The sequence below is a fragment of the Chiloscyllium plagiosum genome, unplaced genomic scaffold, assembly GCF_004010195.1.
Source record: "Chiloscyllium plagiosum isolate BGI_BamShark_2017 unplaced genomic scaffold, ASM401019v2 scaf_52, whole genome shotgun sequence".
Classification (NCBI taxonomy): Eukaryota; Metazoa; Chordata; class Chondrichthyes; order Orectolobiformes; family Hemiscylliidae; genus Chiloscyllium; species Chiloscyllium plagiosum.
The window spans coordinates 959,640-974,835 of record NW_025215381.1 but is presented as its reverse complement, the minus strand read 5'-3'; the positions used below and the strand labels follow the sequence as shown (position 1 = coordinate 974,835).

The window sequence follows — 15,196 nt, the reverse complement described above, 5'->3', positions numbered from 1 at the left end:
TATCAAAGTACTGCACAGACTCATCTCTCTCTAACCCTGTCACCTCTTTCTATCCCAAACTCCTCCCTGTCTCTGTAATTTTGGTAACTGGCAGTAATTTGTGCATGGAGTCAGATAGTGTCGGTAGGGTTCTCAATGAATATCATGGCTTGGTGTGATAGGGAATATCTCAGTACAGAAATCAAGGAAAAGGTCTGTGATACCATTAATAAAATCTACATATGCAGTGAGGAGATTGAGTGGTCTGACAGGCGTAAAAGTAGATATGCCTCTAGGGCCAGATAAAATACATCCAAGGTTGTTGAGTGAAGCAAGGGAGGGAATACCAGGGGCACTTGCAAACATTTTCGATTCCTCTCTGACCACAGGAGAAGTGGCAGATGATCGGAGGACAGCCAATGGAGTACTGTTATTCAAGGCGACCGTGTTAAGGAGTTGGAGCTGGATGCACTGAAGATCATCAGAGATGCCAAGCACTTCACAGATCAGAGATTTAGTGAGGTGGTCACACCTAAATGCAGGCAGAGAATAAATGGGTGACCACGAGGAAAGGCAAAAGGAGTAGGCAGAGTATGCAGGAATCCCCCGTGGTCACTCCTCTCGAAAGCAAGTACACTGTTTTGGATGCTGTTTGTGGGGGGGGGGGGGGGGGGGGGGGGAGAGAGAAAGAGGAGGTGGGAATGACCATTAGGGGAAGGTAGCAGTAGCCAGGTTGGTGGTACTACGATTGACTCCGGGGCACAGTGGGAAAGGGTAAAGGTAAACAGGGACCCTAGTGATAGGAGATTCAATAGTTAGGGGGACAGACAAGAGATTCTGTGCCCACAAATGGGAATCCAGGATGGTGTGTCGCTTCCTGGGTTCCAGGGTCCATGATGTCTTGGAGCGGCTGCAGAACATTCTCGAAGGGGAGGGTGAGCAGGCAGAAATCATTGTACACTTTGGCACAAATGACACAGGTAGAAATAGGGAGGAGGTCCTGCAGAGTGATTACAGAGCACGAGGGAAAAAAAGTTAAAACCAGTACCTCGACGCTGCTAATTTCCAGAGCCATTTGCTAGTTAGGGTATGAACAGGAGGGTATGGCAGGTGAAAGCATGGCTAAGGCAGGGATTCAGATTTTTAGATCATTGGGATCTTTTCTGGAGCAGAGGTGACCTCAAGAGGGACGGGTAGCATCTGAACTGGAAAGAGGACCAATACCTTGGCGGCCAAGTTTGCCAGTTCAACACAGGAAGGTTTAAACTAGACTGGCAGGGAGGTGGGATCCTCAACAGTAGGGAGGCAAGTGCGAGTCGGGAAGGGGAGACAGTAATCAGAAATAGTAAAATGAAGAGGCAGGTCAGGTTGGAACACCACAGGGAGCAAGCAATGCCTGTTGGACTAAATTGTATCTATTTCAATGCAAGAGGGCTGACAGGTTGGGCTGATGAATTCAGGGCGTGGGACAGGGATTTCATAGCCATTACAAAAACATGGCTAAGGGAGGGACAGGACTGGCAGCATAACGTGCCAGGGTACAGGTGCTTTGGGCAGGACAGGGGTGGTGGAAGGAAGAGAGGGGGAGTTACATTTTTGATTAAGATGAGTATCACGGCAATAATCAGAGAGGAAATAACTGAAGAATCATGCAGCAAGGCTTTGTGGGTGGAGCTAAGAAATAAGGAGGGGATGGCGATGTTATTGGGGTTGTACTATAGGTCCTCAAATAGTCAACGGGAATTAGAGGAACAAATATGCAGGGAGATTGGGGAGACTTGCAGGAACAATAGGGTTGTCTTAGTAGGGGTTTTAATTTTCTTAACTAGACTAGGACTGCAATAGGCTGAGATGGGGTGGAATTTGTTAAGTTCATTCAGGAAGGTTTCCTCAACCAGCATATAGAAGTCCTGCTCGGGAAGGGGCAAAACTTGATCTACTCTTGGGAAACAGGGCAGCACAACTGACAGAGGTGACAGTGGGGGAGCACTTTGGGACCAGTGACCATGGCTCTATTAATTTTTAAACAGTGATGAAGAGTGACCAAACTGGTCTACATGTTCAAGTGCTAAACTGGGGCAAGGCGAAGTTTGATGGAATTAGACAGGAGCTTGCAGAAGTTGATTGGAATATTTTGTTTACAGGCAAAGGGACCTCCGGCAAGTGGGAGACCTTTAAAAAAGTGAGATAGCTAAAGTGCAAAAGTCCATATGTTCTTGTGAGGGTGAAAGTGGGTGTTGACAGGAATAGGGAACCATGGATGACAAGAGATATTGAGGCTTTGTCCAGAAAAAGGAGGCATGGCTCAGGGACAGGCAGCTGGGTTCAAAGGGGGGAAAACAGGGGGCAACAGGAGTTTACTGAAGAAGGAAATCAGGAGGAGGAAAGAGGGACAAAGGGGGCCTTAGCTGAGAAGATTAGAGTGAATCCAAAGAGGTTCATTCAGTACATTAAAGGAAAAAACATAACTAGAGAGAGAGTAGGACCCCTCAAAGACCAAAGTAGACATGTACGTGTTGAGCCACAGGAGAGGGGGAGGTCCTCAATGAATATTTCTCCTCTGTGCTTACTGTGGAGAAAGATATGAAGACTTGGGAACTTGGGAAAGTTAGTGCTGACGCCTTGGAGACAGTCCATATCTGTAATAGTAGAGGTGGTGTTGGATGCATTAGAATATATGAAGGTGGATAAATCTCCTGGTTTTGACTGGATATATCCAAGAACACTGCAACAGGCTAGAAAAGAAATTGCAGGGGCTCTGGCTGATACGTTTGCATCAGCGTTAGCAAAGGGTGAGGTCCTGGAAAACTGGAGGGTAACAAATGTTGTGGCCTTATTCAAGAAGGGCTGCAAAGAAAAACCTGGGAACTATAAGTCGGCGCAACATTGAGGGCCAAAGGGCCTGTACTGTGCTGTAATGTTCTATAGACCAGTAATCTATGGTAGGTAAGTTACTTGGGAAGATTGAGAGATAGAATATGCATGCATTTGGAAAGACAGGGTTCGATTAGGAGTAGTCAGCATGGCTTTGTGCAAAGGAGATCACGCCTTACGAATTTGTTAAGAGTCCTCTGATGAAGTGACCAGGAAAATTGACAAGGGTAGAGCAGTAGAAGTAGTCTATATGATTTCAGTAATGCCTTTGATAAGGTTCCACATGGTCGGCTGTCCCGGAAGGTTAGATCGCATGGAATCCAGGGGAAGCTGGCAAATTGGATACACAAATGGTTTGATGGTAGGAAGCAGAGAGTAATAGTGGAAGGATACATGTTGGCTGGAGGTCTGTGACTAGTGGAGTGCCTCAGGAGTCGGTGCTGGGTCCATTGCTATTTGTTATCTATAATAATGATTTGAATGAGAATGTACAAAGCACGATTAGTATGTTTGCTGATGACACTAAAATCGGCGGTATTGTGGACAGTGAGGAAGGTTATCAGAATTGCAGCAGGACCTTGATCAGCTGGGGAAGTGGGCCGAGAAATGGAGTTTAATATCGATAAGTGTGAGGTCTTGCATTTTGGAAAGTCAAATCAAGGTAGGAGTTTCATGGTGAATGGTAGGGCCTTAGGAACGTAGTGGAATAGAGGGACCTTGGAGTTCAGGTTCACAATTCTCCTAAGGTGGAGTCCCAGGTAGACAGGGCAGGGAAGGAAGCTTTTGGCACACTGGTCTTCATCAGTCAGGGCATTGGGTATACAAGGTGGGAAGTTATGTTGCAGTTGTACAGGATGTTGGTGAGGCCGCACTTTACGTTTGGTGTTTACGTTTGGTGATCGTGTTGTAGGAAAGACATTATTAAATTGGAAAGAGTGCAGAGGAAATTTACAAGGATGTTGCCAGGACTCAACAATTTTGAGTTGTAGGGAGAGGTTGGACAAGCTAGGACATTTTCTCTAGAGCGTAGGAGACTGAGGGGATCTGATAGAAGTATGGATATCAGAGGCATGGGAAGGGTGAATGCGCTCAGTCTTTTTCCCAAGATTGGGGAATTGAGGACTAGAGGGCATTAGTTAAAAGGGAAAGAATAAAAGGGAACCTGAGGGGCAATGTTTTCACACACAGGGTCGTACGCATATGGAATGAGCTGCCAGAGGAGGTAGTTGAGGCAGGTACATTAACAAGACTTAAAAGGCATTTGGACAAAGGATAGAAAAGGTTTAGAAGGTTATGGGCCAAGTGCAGGGAAATGGGGTTAGCGCGGATGAACAATTTGGTCGGCACGGACCATTTTGGGCCAAAGGGCTGTCTCCGTGCCGTAGGACTCTGTGACTCTGACTCAAAGGGAGCAAGGGATAAATCAGGAAACTACAGGCTAGTCAGTCTAACAACTATGGTGGGGAAAATATTGGAAGCAATTCTGAGGGCAAAATTAATCTGGACTTGTGCAGGCGGAGCTTCATCATGAGCAGTCAGCATAATTTGTTCTGGGGAGGTCATGACTGACAAACTTGACTGAATCTTCCAAAGAGATACCAGGTGCGTAGATGATAACAATACTTTTGTCTAGTTGGAATTCAGCAAGGATTTTGATAAGGTCTCACACTGAAGCCCCGTGGGGTCCAAGGAAATTTAGCAATTTGGATCCGCAAGTAGTCAACTGGCAGGAAGCACAGGTGATGGTTGAGGGGTGTTTTCCAAATGGAAGTCTAAATCTTGTGGGGTCAACAGGGGTCAGTATTGGGGCCCTTGTGGTTTATAGAAATAATTTAGATTTGAATGTAGGATGGTTGATCAGTAAGTTCATAGGTGATACAAAAACTGGTAGGGTGGTAAATAGCCTTCGATTACAGGAGGACATAGACACTTGGTTAGATTGGCTTGTCAGTGGCAAACGGAATTCAATCCAGACAGATGCGAGGTGAAGCACTTGGGCAGGACAAACAAGGCCAGGGAATACATGATGAATGGTAAGACCTTGGAAGTATTGAAGATAATGCACACCAGTTCCTTAAGTATAAGGTGGGTAAAAAGAATATTGAATATGAGAATATAGAAGGCATGGTTGAATTGACAGATGACACCATAATTAGTGGTACAGTGGACAGTGAAGGAGGTTAGGGAGAGGTTGAATAGGCTGGGGCTGTTTTCTCTGGAGTGTTGGAGGCTGAGGGGTGACCTTATAGAGGTTTACAAAATTATGATAGGCATGGACAGAGTAAATCGACAAGATCATTTCCCTGGGGTGGGGTAGTCCAGAACTAGAGGACATAGGTTTAAGATGAGAGGGGAGAGATTTAAAAGTGACCTAAGGGGCAACTTTTGCACAAAGAGGGTGATGCCTGGAAAGAGCTGCCAGAGAAAGTGGTGGAGGCTGGTACAATTACAGCATTTAAAAGGCATCTGGATAGGTATATGAAAAGGGGTTCTGGGCCAAGTGCTGGCAAATGGGCAGAGATTAATTTAGGATATCCAGTTGGCATGAACGAGTTGGATCGAACGGCATGTGTCCATGCTGTACATTTCTATGACTCTATAACTCTAAGATTACGAAGAGATCTTGACCAATTGGGTCAATAGGCTGAAGTGTGGCAGATTGAGTTTAATTTGGATAAATATGAGGTATTACATTTTGGAAAAACAACCAAGGGCAGGAGTTATACAATTAAAAGTAGGGCCTTGGAATGTAGGGGTTTGAAGTTTGCAGTAAAAATATAGACAGGATGGTTAAGAAAGCGTTTAGCACGCTTGCCTTCATAGAGTATAGGAGTTGTGACATTGTGTTGAGATTGTACAGTACACTGGTGAGGCTTTTTCTGGAATACAGCATTCAGTTTTGGTTCCCCTGTTACAGGAAGTTGGAGAGCGGTCAGAAGAGATTTACCAGGATGTTGCCTGGAATGGAAAGTTAGAGTTATAATGAGATGCTGGAACCTGTTTCACTCAGCAGAGGAGGTTGAGGTGACCTTAGAGGTTTATAAAGTAATGAGGGCCATGGATAAGGTGAACGGCAGGTGTCTTTTTCCTAGAGTGGGGGGGGTGGGGGGTGTTTCAAGAAGGACATATTTTTCAGGTGAGGGGGGGAAATTTTAAGAGGATAGGAAGGGCAACCTCTTTAACATGGAGAGTGCCCAATGGTTGGCACTGTGGCTCAGTGGTTAGCACGGCTGCCTCACAGTACCAGGGTCCCTGGTTCGATTCCAGCCTCGGGCGACTATCTGTGTGGAGTTTGCACATTCTCCATGTGTCTGCGTGGGTTTCCTCCGGGTACTCTGGTTTCCTCCCAAGTTTAAAAATGCATTGCTGGAAAAGTGCAGCTGGTCACGCAGCATCAAAGGAGAAGGAGAATCGACGTTTTGGGCATAAGCCCTTCTTCAGGAATGAGGAGGTATCGCATTCCCAATGCCCCTCCCCCAAGTCCCTCCTCCCTACCTTTTATCTTAGCCTGCTTGGCACACCGTCCTCATTCCTGAAGAAGGGCTAATGCCCGAAACGTCGATTCTCCTCCTCCTTTTGATGCTGCCTGACCTGCTGCGCTTTTCCAGCAATACATTTTTAAACTCTGATCCCCAGCATCTGCAGTCCTCACCTTTTCCTCCTAAGTTCCAAAGATGTGCAGGTCAGGTGAACTGGCCATGCTAAATTGTCCATAGTTGTTAGGTGCATTAGTCAGAAGTGGGATGGGTTACTCTTCGGAGGGTCGGTGGACTTGTTGGGCCGAAGGGCCATTTTCCACACTGTAGGGAATCCAATCTAATCTAATCTTAGAGGAAGTGGCCGATGCGGCTACGGTTACAATGTTTAAAAGATATTTGGATAAGTGCATGAACAAGACATGTTTGACGGGGTAGAGGCCAAGCGTAGGGAGGTGGGACTAACTTAAATTGGGATTATGGTTGGCATAGACTGGTTGGACCAAAGGGTTTGTTGAAACGCTGTATGACTTTATGACTCGATAAAAGGCATCTATGTTGTAGAGCCATACAGCATAGAAACACCTTTGGCTCACCATGATGATGACGATTTACAAATACTTACCCCACTTACCCGCACTTGGTCCATACCATGCCCTGGCATTTTAATGATCATCAAGCTGCTTCTTAAATGTTTCTCGGGCATCTGCCACCACTATCTTTCCAATCAGCACATTCCATTTTTCCATTACCTTCTGGGTAAAAGACCTTTTCCTCACATCTCCTCTGAACCACTTATTCATCACCTTAAACGTATGCCGTTCATCTTAGACACATCTGCCACGGGGAAAAGGATTGTCATGTTCTACTATCTACATCTCTCAATTTTGTATTCCAAAAACCGACCCCTCCTCAGATGACTCTGCTCCAGGAGAAACAAACTCAGCCTACCCAGTCTCCCTTCACAACAGTTTTCATCCCAGGCAACAATCCTGCTGAATCTCCTCTGCACTCATGCCCTTCCAATTGTGCAGTTCTGATTGCCACACTCAGTATCATCTGTGGCCTAACCAATGTTTTATAACAAGACTTCCTTGCGCTGATATTCTGGGACCTGGTCAATGAAGTACAGCATCCTGTATGCCTTCTTCACCGTCCTATCTACCTGTGCTGACACCTTCAGATATCTATTTCATGGTGTGAATCCTTCCATTATTAGATCTCTAAAAATGCACTCAGACTTATCAGGATTAAATTCCATCTGTCACTACTCTGCCCCATTAACCAGCTGATAATATCAGACTGTGATCCGAGATCATTCTCCTCACTATCAACACCAATTTAGGTGCCATCTGCAAAATTAATAATTACACCATCTACATTCACATCCATGTCATTAATGTACATGACAAACAAGTAGCATTTCAACATGGATCCATGTAGTACACCGTTGATTACAGACTTCCAGTCACCAAAACGATCCTCCACTATCACCCTTAGCTGCCTATTTTGGATCCAGTTTTCCAACTTGCCTTGGATCCCATGGGCCCTTGCGTTTTGGACCAGCCTTCCACGTAGAACCTTGTTAAAGGCCTCATCATGTAACTACACTACCCTTATCAATATATTAAACCAAATATTCAAAATCCTAATTAGTTAAATAGGACTTTCCTCCAACAGATCTGTGCTGACTATTTCTGATCAATCCCTGTCTTTCTAAGAGTTGATTAATCCTGTCCCTCAGAATTTTTTTCCCAAGAATCTCCCTCCCACTAATGTCAGACTAACAGGTCTGTAATTACCTGACCTATCACTGCTGCCCAACTTGAACAAAGGAACAACATTAGCTGTCCTCCAGTCATCTGACACTTCAGCTTTGGCCAACCAAGTATTAAATTTCTCAGCAATCTCCTCCCAAACCAGCCTGGAATACATACAAGGCTCTGGGGATTTATGCACTTTTATGCCTGTTAAAACAGGCATACATCCTTACTAATGTTAACATGCTCTTGAACCTCACCATCCCAAATGAAATCTCCAGCTACAATGTCTTTCCTCTTTGTGAATACAGACGAGAAATATTAATTTAAGCCTCATCCTCTAGCTCCATGCACAGATTGTCCCTTTGGTCTCCAACAGGCCTCACTCTTCCTCTAGTAATTCTTGTGGTCTTAATATATTTATAAAATGCTTTGGGGTTTTTCGCAATCCTACCAGCAAAAGATAATTTGTGGCCCCTCTTTGCCCTCCTAGTTTCTTTTTAAGCACACCCACTCACCACTCTCTATACTTCTGTAGGGCTTCCACAGTTTGTAATGCTGTATAACTAAAATGTGTGTCCTTCTTTATCTTTATTAAACTTCCAATATCCCTGGATGCCTCGGATTCCCTGGACTTGCTGCCTTTCCCTTCACTCTTAGAGGAACACGCTGATCCTTAACTCTCCCTATATTACTTTTAAAAGACTGCAACTTTTCAAATATAGATTTACGTGTAAGTCGCTGCGTCCAGTTTATCTTTGCCAGATCCTGTTTAATGATATTGAAATTGGATTTTCCCTAATTTAGACTCAACTTCTGCACTATCCTTATCCCTTTCCATGATGACTTTGAAACTTTATGGTAACTATCTTAAAAATGCCCACTGAGACTTCAACTACTTGAGTGAATTCATTCCCTACGATGAGGTTCAGTACTGCGATACACTGGCACAAAACTTCCCCTGGATGCATTTGAAAAATTCCACCCCATCTAATCCTTTCACATTAAGGCAGATCCAGCTCATGTTAGCAATGTTGAAATCCCCGAATAGAATCCCCTGAAGACCCTACTGCTCTTGCACCTCTGTCATTTGTCTACATTTTGCTCCTCTACCTCCCTCTTTTGGGAGGTCTTTAATATAATCTCAGCAAAGTGAGCAATCCTTTTTTATTTCTATGCTCTACCTAGTTGGCCTCATTTGAAGAACATGCTCAGACATCCTCCCTCATGTCTGTAGTATCTGCCTCCTTTGTCAAAAATACAACGCCCCCATACGGTATATTAGTCTTTATTAGCTGGCAAAGTTAAAAATCACACAACACCCCAGGTTATAGTCCAACAGATTTATTTGGAAGCACTAGCTTTCGAAGTGCTGTTTCTTCCTCTTGTGCTGTGTGATTTTAACTTTGTCCACCTCAGTCCAACACCAGCACCTCTAAGTCATTTATTAGCTGAGGCACAGAGTTTAAGAGTAGGGAGGTTATGCTGGCACTGTGTAAAACATTGGTTAGGCCACAGCTACTGTGTGTAGAGATGTTGCCTGGGCTGGAGAGCTTCAGATATGATGACAGATTGGACAGGCTGGGATAGGTTTTCTTTGAGCAGAGGAAATTGAGAAGCCAGGTAATTGGAATGTAAAACCTTTGAGAGGTATAGATAGAATGGATAGGAAGAAACTTTTCTCCTTGATGGAGAACCGGGTTTGTCAGGGGTGGGGGGGGGGGCACAGATTAAAGAGGCAGAAGGTTTCGAGAAGATGTGAGGAAAGACTTTTTTTCACCCAGAGGGTGCTGGGAATATGGAACCTACTGCCTGTAAGAGTGGTAGAAGCAAAAGCCCTCATCACATTTAAGAGGTATTTGGACATGCGCTTGTGATATCAAGACAAACAAGATGATGGACCAAGTGCTGGGAAATGGTCACTAGAATAGTTAGATGATTGTTTTGGACCAACGCAGACATGATGGGCTGAAGGGCCTTTTTCAGTGCTGTAGACTTCTTTGATGCTATAATCTCCTGCAGCTTCCACACACCTCCCTATTATTGTCACCCCATCTCCTTAGCCTTCTTGAACCCCTATACTTCTCCCTATCTCTGTACCTCCTCCAGCCTCACACTTCGAGACCTCTACACTCTTGTGTTCTCAAGGTTTGAAGCTGAAGAATTTTCTTTCTAAATCTGCTTCCTTCACTGTTAAAAATCACACAACACCAGGTTATAGTCCAACAGGTTTATTTGGAAGCACTAGCTTTCGGAGCACTGATGAAGGACCTGATGAAGGATCAGTGCTCCGAAAGCTAGTGCTTCCAAATAAAACTGTTTGACTATAACCTGGTGTTATGTGATTTTTAACTTTGTACACCCCACCCAACACCGGCATCTCCAAATCATGCCTCCTTCAAACACTAACAATTTCTTTTAAACCAAGCTCTTGCCTTGACTTCCCGGATGTCTCAATCTGAGCTTTGGTGTCAGGCATTTCTCTTCAGAAACACCTATTATACTGTAGGTGCTAGACAGATAGTTATTATTGTAAATTCCTCTGTCTGGGGCTGTGTTTTGCGGTTTGCAGCTTTACCTGTTAGACATGACAATGGCATCATTGAACTCGCTGCGGCAGTTCTGCCGAAAAGCAGTGCGGCCACCATTAGTGATCACAGCATTGTTGCCATGGAGATGATGGAAGCGGAGGTCATTGCTGGGGGTCAGTGAAAAGAGGCTGCAGGGAGAGACCTGGTTGTTGCCATCCAAAGGCTCATCGGGCAGAGGTGGCAGATCTGGGCAGGGAAACAAAATAATAGAAATCAGACACAGACACCCCGCCCTCTGATGGTCCCACCCCATGCACAAACACTAATGATATCAACCCCAGACACAGGCCCCAACATCACCAACCCCCAGAGACAAGTACTCCGACAGGTCACCAGCTCCCAGGGAGATTCACCCCTGTGTCAACAATCCACGGAGACAGGCACACATCTCCCCCATCAAACTGATGCTGGATTGATCAAGCACACACAAAGCCCAATCAGCTGATGCTGGATTGACCAATCACACATGAAGCCCAATCAGACTGATGCAGGATCGATCAATGATAGACAGACAGACTCACCAGATTCATCAAATAGTAATTTCACACACCTACCATTCTCTGCTCAATCATCCATTGTTGTCACATTATTGACATACAGCAGTTGAGTATTTACAATTATTAAAAAATACTTGGAAAATGTGAGAGTATGGAGAATCCAAGAGGAAGGATGCATAGAGATGAGAGTGGAAGAACCACCGGAAAGGCGATTGGGGGAAGAAGAAATAGGAATTAGAAACACAAACAGATCACCCACGATCTTGTTGCCTGGTGAAGCAGGCTCAAGGGCCTACTTCTCATCCTATTTGATACGGGTGTTTGAGTCAATGTGCGCAGATGAAAGTGGACAATGTGGACAAGGATGGAAGTGCAGATCAATTAGAAAGACAGAAAGAGGGTTACTGAGGGAGGTGAGGAGTCGACCTATTTGGAGGAAAGTTAATTACTAGTGTTGGAATTGTTGTGATGAGTTTTGACTTGAACACTGAGAACACATGCAGCATGCTCACAGGCAAGGAGACCTGGATAACTACGGGCTACAAGGAGGTGGGATGAAGGATAGTTACAGTATCGGAATAGATTTTTGGGATGAGTGTTTGTCCTCCGAGGAGATAATTAGTTAAGTGGGTCTAATACCTTCTGGATTATAACAAGTGTTTTTGATGAATTGGTTAAAATTTCTTGAAGGCTTGACAGAGATGAGGCTCAGCAGATTAACCATGGTTCATGCAGGGTTATGCGGATTGGTGGGGGTGGATCAGGGTGCGATACTCTTTGGAGGGTTGGACTCAATGGGTTGAATAGCCTCTATCTGTACTATGATGCCTAAAGACTAAAAGTCACAGGCCAGTGTGTCTAGAACCATCTCAGGTTTCCCATTTTGGACTGAAAAGGATAGAAACTGGGCAGCACAGTGGTTAGCACTGCTGCCTCACAGCTTCAGGGACCCAGGTTCAATTTCAGTCTGTGTGGAGTTTGCACATTCTCCCCGTATCTATGTGGGTTTCCTCCGGGTGCTCCAGTTTCCTTCCACAGTCCAAAGATGTGACAGCTAGGTGGATAGGCCAGGTTTAAATTGTCCATAGAGTCCAGGGACATGCAGGCTAGGTGGATTAGAAATGGAGAATGCAGGGTTACAGAGAGTGGATGTGGGTGGAATGCTCTTTGAAGGTGCAGTGTGGACTCAATAGGTCAAATGGCCTACTTCCACACTGTGGGGATTCTGTGAAATTTCTTGAGTTGTGGGAATTCTCTACCTGAGGCGTTGATGAATGTTCAATTGGTGATTACAGTCAAGACTGAGATCAAGAATTGGGCTGTAAGGGAATAAAGGTACTGCATATTCAAGCAGAGCAGGTAGAATTAGTTGAGAAGATGTGCCCTTATTTCATTAAATGGTGGAGTGGGCCAAATGACCAACTCCTGTTCTTAGGACCTGAGAAATACTTGAGGTGACAAACTCAATAAGAAATCCCATTTGAAATTCCATGGATTCAGAAGGAGGAAGTGGATGCAGGACATGAGGAGCACCGACTATGCTGGGTTTGGTAAAATGGTGCAGGTTCAAGCATAGCCAAGGCTAGTTAAACACACTCACCTATATCATCGATGATAGTGGCTTGAGCAGCTTGGCCGTACAGATCCACCACGGCATAAACACTGGATGGTACATTAGATGCTGCAAGACCCTGGTCTACGTTGTTCACAAAGAAATGCAAACTTCCATCATCCTTGCGCATAACACCAACCGTGTCTCCCGCCTTGTCCAGCCAATAGCGGAGGAAGAATGAGGTGAGATGTTAGAATGGGAAGTAATATGGGAGGCGGGGGCAAAAAGACAGCATTCAATCTTCTTCCATTTACCTATCTTTCACTGGTCCCAGCAATTACCAAGAAGGTGGCATACATGCCCCCAACCTGACTGTCAAATACCTGTTAAATGTTTTCACCTCTCCACCAGCTTCCATTGCAATGGCTCGTATAGTGTTGTTTACCTGTTATTTATCATTCAACCAATATGCTTAATTAGTAATTAACCATAATAGTGTGCTGCTCAGTCTGAGGGTCAGTGCTGGGGGAGCACTGCATTGTCTGACTGCCAGTGCTAAGGCACTGTGTGAGGATATAATAATATTCTGAAAAATCAATTACATCCCAAAAACTTTCCACGATTCTGGAATGAAAACTGCAGATTGAAAGCGTGCAACTGTTCTCCCAGCATTTAGGAAAGGAGCATGGAAAAGAAAATAGGGAACTACAGATCAGTCAGCCTTCCATCAGTGGTACGGAAAAATGCTAAAATCTACAATGTGATAAATGGAAACTTGGACAAGAATGATCAGACTGGGCACAGTCAACATGGTTGTGTTTTCCCACCGCAGGGCAACACGGTGGCTCAGTGGTTAGCACTGCTGCCGCACAGCGCCAGGGACCCGGGTTTGATTCCAGGCTCAGGTGACTGTCTGTGTGGAGTTTGCACATTCTCCCCGTGACTGCGTGGGTTTCCTCCCACAATCCAAAGATGTGCAGGTTAGGTGAATTGGCCACGCTAAATTGTCCATAGTGTTCAGGATGCATTAGTCAAGGGAAATGTAAAGTAATGAGGAGTCAATGTGGACTTGTTGGGCCCAATGGCCTGTTTCCACACTGTAGGGATTCTATTGCTATTCTATTTCTAATCTTGTTGGAGTTTTGTTGAGGATGTAACAAACAAAATTGAGGTATCCTTCAGGAGGTTGGTTAGCAAAACTAAAAGACAGGGGCCAGGAGATCATTGGCATGGATTAATAAATGGTCAATAGACAAGATTACGAATAAATAGTCATTCCTGTATTGGCAAGCTGTGGCTAACGAGGTGCCACAAGGATCATTACCTGGGCTCCTGCTGTTCACGGTATGTATTAATGATTCTGTAGTCAGGATCAAATGTAATGTTTTTAATTCATCAGATGATACAAGGGAAGCAGGAATGCGGTGAAACTTTCCAATTCTGTACCCCAGAAGTTTGTGCAACTGCCACTGGCAGATGCAGGTCTTTGAGCCTGTTTAAAGTGGAGGTTGGTAGATTTCTAATTACCAATGCGCTTTGGGTCATGGAGGTACTGTGGGTAAAAGTCACTGAAGCGTTTGATTAGCCATGAATGCAATAAATGGCAGAACAGGATGGATGGGTTGAAAGGCCTACTCCTACTTTTATGTTGCTAAAACAAATTTACTTCAGTTGAAACATAAAATTCTTAGAGGACTGGAGAGATCAGATGCTGGATTGTCAAGACTATTGAGGCGGTGTTTTTGTGGCATGTATTATGCGTGTGCATGTTGTGAGCATGTATACTGTCTGCACCTGTACTGTGTGCATGTCATGTGTGACTGGTCACTTTCTTTGACTGACTGTTTCCACCTGGGGCAGGAAGGCACTTCACTCAAAGCATTGTGATTCAAGATAATAAATATATGAATGACAGGGAGATAGCATAGAAAAATGGCACCGAGGTACATATTAGCCATTTTCTTTCAGAACGGTGTAGCAGGCTTACTCCTGTTCCTACTTTTAGATTAAATTCCTTACATGTGGAAACAGGCCCTTCGGCCCAACAAGTCCACACTGACCCTCCGAACAGTAATCAACCCAGACCCATTTCCCTACCCGATACGTACCCCTGATTAACACAACTACCACTAAGGGACATTTTAACATGGCCAAATCACCCTAACCAGCACATCTTTGGACTGTGGGAGGAAACCGGAGCACCCGCAGACACGAGGAGAATGTGCAAACTCCACACAGACACTTGCCGGAGGCTAGAATCGAACCTGGGTCCCTGCCGCTGTGAGGCAGCAGTACTAACCACTGAGCCACCGTGCCGCCCCATACTTCCCATGCGCGTTTTAAATTCTCAAAAGCACGGTATTGTGAATCTCCAGTTGTTGAGCATTTTCAATGCAGAGATTGATAGATTTATGGATAACATGGGAGTAAAGAGATGTAAGGGTAGTGCAGGATCGTTTGTTCAAAA

The 15,196-nt window shown here is 44.8% G+C and overlaps 1 protein-coding gene across 1 annotated transcript in view; it reads right to left on the bottom strand.

The window, feature by feature from the left end:
• The window catches only part of neurl4 (neuralized E3 ubiquitin protein ligase 4), a 136,327-nt gene that overhangs the window by 69,270 nt on the left and 51,861 nt on the right, over nt 1-15,196 (bottom strand). Inside the window, exons 10-11 of the mRNA XM_043686888.1 lie at nt 12,778-12,940; nt 10,668-10,866 (exon numbers count right to left, since the gene is read on the bottom strand). Coding sequence (XP_043542823.1) covers nt 10,668-10,866; nt 12,778-12,940 — 362 coding nt within the window. The remainder of the gene's footprint in view (nt 1-10,667; nt 10,867-12,777; nt 12,941-15,196) is intronic.